The following is a 7,966-nucleotide window of genomic DNA, read 5'->3' as shown; positions in this document are numbered from 1 at the left end:
TATGATTAAACTTTTGTATACATTTCTACATGAAAGTCTGCCCAGAAATGTAAAAAATGTCCTAAAGACAAATGATCATTTATCACAATCAGTCAGGCGCTACTGAGGCTCCCTTCACTCAAATAAAAGGGTCCTAACAGCAATTGTGCTAACAAAGCAAGCTGCAAAATGTCGGGGGAGGTGTATCTCCTGTGGCTTCTGTCGCTGTTAAAAACGGTAAGCAGAGTAACGGTGAAAATGGTCATTTCTACCCGTTATTAGACACACAAATGCTGATTATGTACACTCGGCAAGGCTGTCAGCTGGCCGACGTTATGTTCCGTTTTGTGATCCGTATCCTGCTGGACCCGGAGGTTCAAATATGACGTGGCTCATTCTGAAAAACCACTGTGTGTACTGACCCAAAACAAGCCTCCACAGTGTCTTTAGTTTCTTAGCTAAATAATTTTATAGATTATAAATGTATTGGCACACTAAACCGTGTGTTTTGAAAGCGAGAGTCAACATCAAAGTAACACTTCCGGTGTTCTCAATTGACTTGAGTCGCCAAACCTTCCCGAGTTTAACCCTTAAATGTTAGCTAAAACATTTTACCAGTTCAAATTAGATAACGTTGAAAAGGACGAAGTGCAGAATGCATATTGTCTAATAGATAGTCGACCTTTTATGGGTTATTTCAGTTTCACTTATAGGACAGGTGTAAAAAAATAAGTAGCAATTTTGCTATTTGCAATATTTGGATTTGTATATATTTGTTTGTAAAAGCAACTATTTATTGGAGGCTAAATATTCACCCCTATTCCCAGAAGACCATAAAATCTGAACAGAATATTAACATTACATTTGTTGAGAGTTGTCGACTTTGCTATGTTATTACTGAAACAGATTGTGTGACACACAGATGACAGACTTCTCAATGTTCCAGTGTTACTTCCTCATTTCAGCCGTCACACATTTGCCCATGGGAAATAAGCAGTTTATGAGTTTCTCTTTTGTTTCTTCCTCTCTTTCATCTCCTCCTGTCTGTCTCCAGCTGTCGGTGTACGGTGCCGAGCTGTCTTCTGAGGCTTGCAGGGAACTGGGCTTCTCCAGCAACCTGCTGTGCAGCTCCTGTGACCTTCTCGGAGAGTTCAGCCTCACCAAACTCCAGCCAAACTGCCGGCAGTGCTGCCAGCAGGAGGCCCAGATGGAAGCCCGCAAGGTAAAGGATTAAAAAAGAAAAGCAGCTCACAGAACGTGCAAACATGTAATACCTGTGTGAAAGTCACAGAATCTAGAGTATTATAATGAAATGGGAGATTCAGTGAGTATAGATGAAATGTAATCAAAGTGGCTGCAGTAAAATTAGATAACGTTAGGCTCCTGCTGTTATTTTGTGCTGCATGACTGAGATTTGATAATTCAAAAGGAGTCCCTCCTGTTCCTAGACAGATTACATTGAGTCCAGTGACGGTATGAAAACCATGTCATTTTTTTTTCTTTGATTAAACAAAGCCCTGAGAGCACGTGTGTGGTATCCTAGCAACAACACCTTGGAAAATAGTGCACACCTCATTACATCTTTTGATGATAACTCTGTTTCAGACAGGCACTTGGAGCAAAGATTACTCCTCTTCCTCCCTATGCTTTGAGTGAAAATGTCCCTTAGAAGAGCAATCGCCTGTCTTCAGCTGCACACTGGGGGTACTAGTTGAAATGATGGTGTCTCCTAAGTATATTTTCTCCCCAGACAGCAACAATTATCTAGCTTAAGAATTCTTTTCAGTTTTTCAATTGACATCAGTGCCGTATCATTAAACCTTCAGAGATATGGCTTATTGCAGAGCCTTGTCGATTAGTATGATTCACTGAGCATGGAGGGCATTTCGGTTACTCATTTCCAAATGTGCACTTCTCTGCAGAGCACCCGTGCATTGCAGCACCTCAGCTCCCCTTGGTGTGATAATACATTACATTTCTGTGGAGCCGGTACACCTGTGTTAAGAGTCTAGAGTGTACAGTTGGTGACAACATCAACAAAATCAACTGTGAATGAATCAAATGTGTGTGTATCCTTTATTCCTCTGTGATACTGATGTGCAGTATGTAAAAAAAAAAAAAAGAAAAAAAAAGAGCCACACCCTTGCAAAGGCTAACCTGTTCTTCATGTTAGTGCATTCTGTAGTTTATTTTTGTTTTATTGAAATGAATATTTTACTATTAAAAGTACAATAAATATGAAAAACTGCAGTTCAAAGCTGTAAATATGTTGTAAAATAATTACGCAAACATTTTAAAGTGCAACAGCCCAGAATAATCTCAATTACAGCAAAAGGATTACTTCAGATGACCTCTTTTGGCATTAAACCTTATTGCTGTGTTCTCCAATATTGCAGATCCTATTTAGACTTAAAAACGGCAAATATCAACATAAAGGTTAGCCGTTATATTGATATTTTAGTTTGTAGTGAACATAGCTCTTTGCAGTCTGCATGATTGATAAGAGTATCTAACAGTAAGATTAGGACATGGATAAGGTTAATGAGTAATTATTAAGTGCATGTTTTTGTGCGATCATCTAATTAACCGCAGTCTGAAATGTTAGGCTGCAGTGAATGCTTGTAGTTTGCTCTGGTCCTCTAATTGTCTGTGCGTGGTAAAATGAAAAGCAGCACCAGAGTGTTTATAGAAACACAGGAAAAGAGGACAAGAGAGGATCTCAGCTTTGCATAAGTAATTTAATTTGCAGTGTGAACCAGACAATCCGACCTTTTACTTGCTTCTCCTCCTCCTCCTTCCTACAAACAGCAAGCCAGAGTGTGGTCTTCTTCAAATACTGCTGTAAAATGCCTGTTTCCTCTAACTTATTGTATATTAGGGCTGGAGGTTTGATTACAAGCGAGTCCTGTACACTTGCATCCATCAGCCCTGCTCCATATGCCCAGGCTTGCGGTTTTATGACCCCCAAGGAGTCACCCGGACACTTTTATGAATCAGTCTGCTTGAGTCAAATTACTCCTTTGGGCCAGACATGCTACCACCAGCAGAGGCTCAGTGCATTCAGTCTCTGTGTGAGGGCATTGATGTGTGGGAACAAAATCTACTTATGGACAACCTGTCACTGTTTTTCTCTGCACACAGCTCTACGCTGGTGCCATCCTCGAGGTGTGTGGATGAAAACTGGGAAGGTTCCCTCAAGTCCAAGGTAAGATTTCTTTCACAGCTCACATTTTGGTTTGACTCATCGGTGGCACCCTGAAGTCTTTGGCTTTCAAAGAAATGGTGAAAGATGAGAAACCACGGCAAGCCCTCGGATTTATTTAGAATTGGAGCGTAACGTCATAACGACACCAACTTCCTGTCTACCCTTCAAATTTGACCTTCAGTACATAAATGCAATACTTACGGGTGTGTGTGTGTGTGTGTGGTATATCCCCCTTCATACTCGGTGTAATTCAGTGTGAAGTTACTTTGGAGCTACTGCAGCCCCGCTCAGTGTGGGGTGTGGGGGGTAGACGTCTGGAGCCTGTCCAGCCTGTCAGCCATATGGCTGTGTTTACTTCAGCTGTAGCTGTCCTGTGTTTTCAACTGTCTGTTCTGCTGTTAACACTGCATTCTCAAGAGGTTTTGCATTTGTTGCTAATTACAGCCCCTCAGTTGTAAAGTTGAAAGGCTAATTGGCTGATTGATTACCTGACATTTGTTACTCCATTTTTCTCCTCAGCTTTTGTCAGGAGTGACAAGCCGAAGATGTTCAAAGGTCTTCAGATCAAGGTAGCGATGATGAATTGTGCCTGATGGTTTGTCATGTGTGCTGAGGGCAGAGCTGTATCCTAACACTTGTTTTCTTTCCCTCCCACGTTGCAGTACGTGAGAGGCTCAGATCCTGTACTAAAGCTTTTGGATGATAACGGGAACATCGCTGAAGAGCTCAGCATCCTCAAGTGGAACACAGACAGCGTGGAGGAATTCCTCAGTGAGAAGCTAGACCGAATATAGGCACAAATCCAAATTATTTGTCGTTATTTTCTTGGAGGACTTTAGTCACAGGTCAGTTCCACAAGCAATTACAAAGAACATTTTCAGCAGTGCAGATAGTTTCTCTGGTCTGTGACAGGATATTGAGTTTGTGCCTCCACTTTAAAGTGAATATGAATTTTTGTGATGCTTAACACGTTTAAAAAACAAAATTCTCATCATCACTTTGTCTTTTTGAAAACTGAGAACACTTTGACTTTCTCTACAGGAGAAACTCGGAATGATAGCTGAGCAACAGACACATCTAATCTCAGAAAGATTAATAACCTAAGAACACACAAAATTCAGTTCATTTTATCTTGTGGCAAAAATCTGAAGAGAAGGATCAGCCAAACTATCTGCATGGCTACATATCGCTAACATGGTTTTTGTAGTTTTTTTGTTTGTGAACTGATCGTTTAGTTATTTACCAATTTCTACTTGGCCTTGGTAGTTTGTCTCTATGACTATGTTTTTGTATCTGAAAATCATAAATTTCTTGCCCAGATTTTACCAAATAACATGTGTTGGAATGTGAAACAAAACATTCTCTGAACCCAGACGGGCAGCACACCTAAAATCATTTTACAGATGAATCCTGGATCCCAGTGGGTCCAATAGCTCTGCACACCATGACCTGTTCTGTTCTCTGTCTTGTCTGATATTCTTGTATAATTATTTTTTATAATGCTTATCTTTATGAGTAACGGGTTTGTAGTTTCAATGAATGGGCCCCGGTTCCTCTCCACATGCAGTCGTCTTTGCTGAGGCACACGTGAGTGAAGACCACACAGTAAACCAGTTGTTGGGATGTGAGGTCTGATGTAAATTTGTGTGTTTTGGCATCTTCTGCTTTGAAGAGAAGCTGGGTTTGTTTTCGGAAGGTTGTTTTTCAGCAGGTGAGGTGTTTAAATATGCAACAATAAACAAAGTCTCTAATAACAATTGTCATTATTTTCGAACATGCAGTGTGACCAGTGATGGGAAACAAATACTGTTATGATAAAGCAGACTATAAAATGCTATAGTGACTGATATATAAATGAATAAGTTACCTGGTAGTTTCATTTAAATGCTGCTTAAGTTTATGCATTGTGATCCAATTGTTTTTAAAATGTGCTATGGATTTTTTCATTTTAACAGGAAGTAGTACTACCTTGTAAATTTGGCTGATGATTTAACCAAACCTGTGGCTTTACTGACATCTAGTGGCTTTTTTATGTACGTCCTGCAGGTATACAAATGCTGTATATTTAGTGTGTTTTAAGTCCTATATAGCTGTTCATTTCCCAATTGACCCCTAAGCATATAGTATAATCCTCACTTATGAGTAATACCTCTTATAATTGAAGGAAACCCAGCTAAACTCCACAGAGCTGTTACGGTATCACAGGAAGTTGGCTGCTGACACTAAACTGTGTGCACTGATATACTGTATGAATACATCTTTACTAAAATGACTGTTATCCATTTATTAATATGAATGAATGAACATACTTGGTACTCATTTCAGAAAATGTTTTATTCTCAGACAAAAAAAAGAATTACCAAAAGTAAAAAAAAGGCCTCTACCAGTGTGTGCATTCATAAATGCCCAGTGCAATGTGTATGTGAAAGCTAAATATTTAGCCACAATATTTGGCTGATGATAGATGAATGTGAGGCATCACTGTTATCAGACAATAAATGTGTACTATTGAATAGAGAAATGTTGATTAAAGGCACGTTACAAAGCATTCTAGAAGTGGCAATACAAAAACACATGACGAAGTTACACGTAATTGTTGTCTCTCTTGCCTCCCGCAGAATGGTGATCCACCATTTCAGTTTTGTTGGACTGAGGTTTGTAAACAACGCCTGGGTAACTAAAAGGACAGAGAGAGAACAAATCTTGTTGAGAATTTGTATTTATGTACTGAATGTGAAATTTGATAGATAGACAGGAAGTTGGTGTCGTTAGGAAGTTAAGCTCCAGGCATAATTAAATCAGAGGGCTCACCGTGGCTTCTCATCTTTCACCATTTCTCTGAAAGCCAAAGACTTCAGGATGCCACCAATGAGCAGGACGCCTCCTCCGATCCAGGCAACAAACAGAGCTGGGCCGAATGTGTACCTGGTGCAGACATGATGTAGGTCCAACGTGTGAATGTGGTAGAATATGACAAAATACCAATGAAATAATAATAATGCTGTCGCACCTGGGCATTCCTCCCATTCCTCCTCCCATCCCTCCACCCATCCCTCCACCCATCCCCCCCTCCATCATTCCTCCTCCGTAGTTTGGGTTGGTTGACATCATGAAACTGGCCACAATCTGATTGCCGTAGATTGAAGCTCCTGCAATGCTGCACACAGCTGAGAGAAAGAAGAAGTCTGATTCATCTACTTTACAGCATCTGGACCAAAAGACATTTCAACACAAAAAGTGTCATTCACTCATATATATATATAAAACTGATACCAGCAATGATGAACATGATGCCGGCAGTGAGGCTCATCTTGGCCTTGGTGGTATCTTCCGTGCTGGTCAAGGTGAGGCATTTCAGTGAGAACACTGATATCACTGCACCGAGCACACTGAGCACCACACCCACTATCATCAGGGCTCGCACAGCCTGGAAGGAAGCTGTGGATGAAAATTAAAAAAAAACACCTGTTGTATCTTCTAATTCACGTACTGCGACACAAGACTGTCCTCTGCCCTTAGTTCTCATAACTGCCAGACTAAGATGTGCTTTCAGCAGTGTATAATTATGTGGACTGTGTCCTCCTGCAGTAGGTGTGCTGCAGGAAACTGCCCTTTGGTTACTGTTTGTTTTCCTCCTGATAACTGTATTGACAGGCCTAGCTGCCCATTAGGCTAAACAGAATACACTGGTGCTAATGCAAACACTGATAGGTGTTGGCTCAACACCTGAGAAAATCTGAGGGCAACAGAAAAAGAGCCCTTATATATATATATATACTAATTAGTAGAACACAAGAGATATTTGTAAGATCAATTTCCTGGCATCCTGATCTAATTATGCATTCTTAAAAAATGACTGGTTTTAATCTCCTTTAAAATGACACCTTTTCCTTCCTTCCTTCTATTAAAACATATAGAATTGTTACTAAGAGGTAGTAAATTAATGTTTATTTAATATTTTAGAATTCAAATATTTCTTGGAGGCTTATGATGACCAAAATATGAGCTTCTGATGTTTGAGAAAACTGGTTAAACAACCAGAGTTACCCCATTGTCATGGCAATGACTTATGTAGGACACAATCTGTGTTTAAATATTATAACAGCAATCATGCAAACAGTCAGTGGAAAAACTCTGATGAGGGTTTTACCTACCTGAGAAGCCCAAGAGGCCGTAGAGCGGGCGACACTCTGTCAGTCCAGACGACGTTGTCTCACAGTCCTGCCACAGACCCTTGTAGGTGTAGATAGATGTCACCACGTCGCCCTGCCTGTCCTTAACGCTCCACTTGTTAATGGCTGTGGCTGCAATGAGGGCTGCTGTACCGATCAAGCCCAAAACGAATCCACCGTTCTGTAGAACTGAAGGCGCCATCGTCACTCCCAGCTTTAGAAAATATACCTGATGGGTGTCAGCCTGTGTGTGTGTGTGTGTCCTGTTTGAACAGATGTTCACTGCATATAAGAATGGGTTTAGGTGCCACAAGTGAGTGGTAGCGAATGAAAACGGGCAAACTGGCACTTTGTAGTGATGGTGGCGATGGGCGGAGGTGGCTGTGGGTGACACAGCAGCAAGGGTTGGGCTGCCTTGTCTTTAGAGGTGTGGACAGAGTGGCGATAGGCACACCTGGCACCTAAATGAGTGTTTGAATGTAAATACGGGAAACTCCATAGAGGTTTCAGTGAGCCACCAACTGTTCATCATGACTACAAAATGATGCAGAAAGATAAACACACAGGTGAGCGGGTCGAACCTAAAGAGGCAGTTCCCCAATATATTCAT

At 40.9% G+C, this 7,966-nt stretch overlaps 2 protein-coding genes across 3 annotated transcripts; one reads left to right on the top strand and one right to left on the bottom strand.

Annotated features, from left to right (window-relative positions):
• Positions 1-112: 112 nt before the first annotated feature.
• On the top strand, positions 113-5,456 carry selenof (selenoprotein F). Its single transcript, XM_028428652.1, has 5 exons — positions 113-216; positions 1,034-1,201; positions 3,121-3,184; positions 3,704-3,753; positions 3,847-5,456. The coding sequence occupies exons 1-5, from the start codon at positions 169-171 to the stop codon at positions 3,976-3,978; spliced, it is 462 nt and encodes a 153-aa protein (XP_028284453.1). The 5' UTR covers positions 113-168; the 3' UTR covers positions 3,979-5,456.
• A 43-nt stretch (positions 5,457-5,499) lies between these two features.
• cldn18 (claudin 18) lies at positions 5,500-7,745 on the bottom strand. Of its 2 annotated transcripts, XM_028428641.1 has the most exons (5): positions 7,339-7,745; positions 6,458-6,622; positions 6,195-6,351; positions 5,996-6,109; positions 5,500-5,861 (listed from the first exon to the last, which is right to left on the bottom strand). In XM_028428641.1, exons 1-5 carry the CDS (start codon positions 7,556-7,558, stop codon positions 5,768-5,770), a joined length of 750 nt encoding a protein of 249 aa, XP_028284442.1. In that variant the 5' UTR covers positions 7,559-7,745; the 3' UTR covers positions 5,500-5,767. The 2 variants fall into 2 exon arrangements, with proteins under 2 accessions (XP_028284442.1, XP_028284443.1); XM_028428642.1 differs by lacking the exon at positions 5,500-5,861 and having other exon boundaries at positions 5,992-6,109.
• Between the last annotated feature and the right edge of the window lie 221 nt (positions 7,746-7,966).

The sequence above is a fragment of the Parambassis ranga genome, chromosome 17, assembly GCF_900634625.1.
Source record: "Parambassis ranga chromosome 17, fParRan2.1, whole genome shotgun sequence".
Classification (NCBI taxonomy): domain Eukaryota; kingdom Metazoa; phylum Chordata; class Actinopteri; family Ambassidae; genus Parambassis; species Parambassis ranga.
This window is presented reverse-complemented; position numbering and strand designations above follow the sequence as displayed.

Excerpts from the sequence above, each read along its gene's own strand:
- cldn18 (XM_028428641.1), bottom strand. The coding sequence starts at position 7,558 with ATGGCGCCTTCAGTTCTACAGAACGGTGGATTCGTTTTGGGCTTGATC. Across the intron at positions 6,352-6,457 it reads CATCATGTTCATCATTGCTG|CTGTGTGCAGCATTGCAGGA; the intron begins GTATCAGTTTTA and ends TCTTTCTCTCAG. Across the intron at positions 5,862-5,995 it reads GTGAAAGATGAGAAGCCACG|TTACCCAGGCGTTGTTTACA; the intron begins GTGAGCCCTCTG and ends CTGTCCTTTTAG.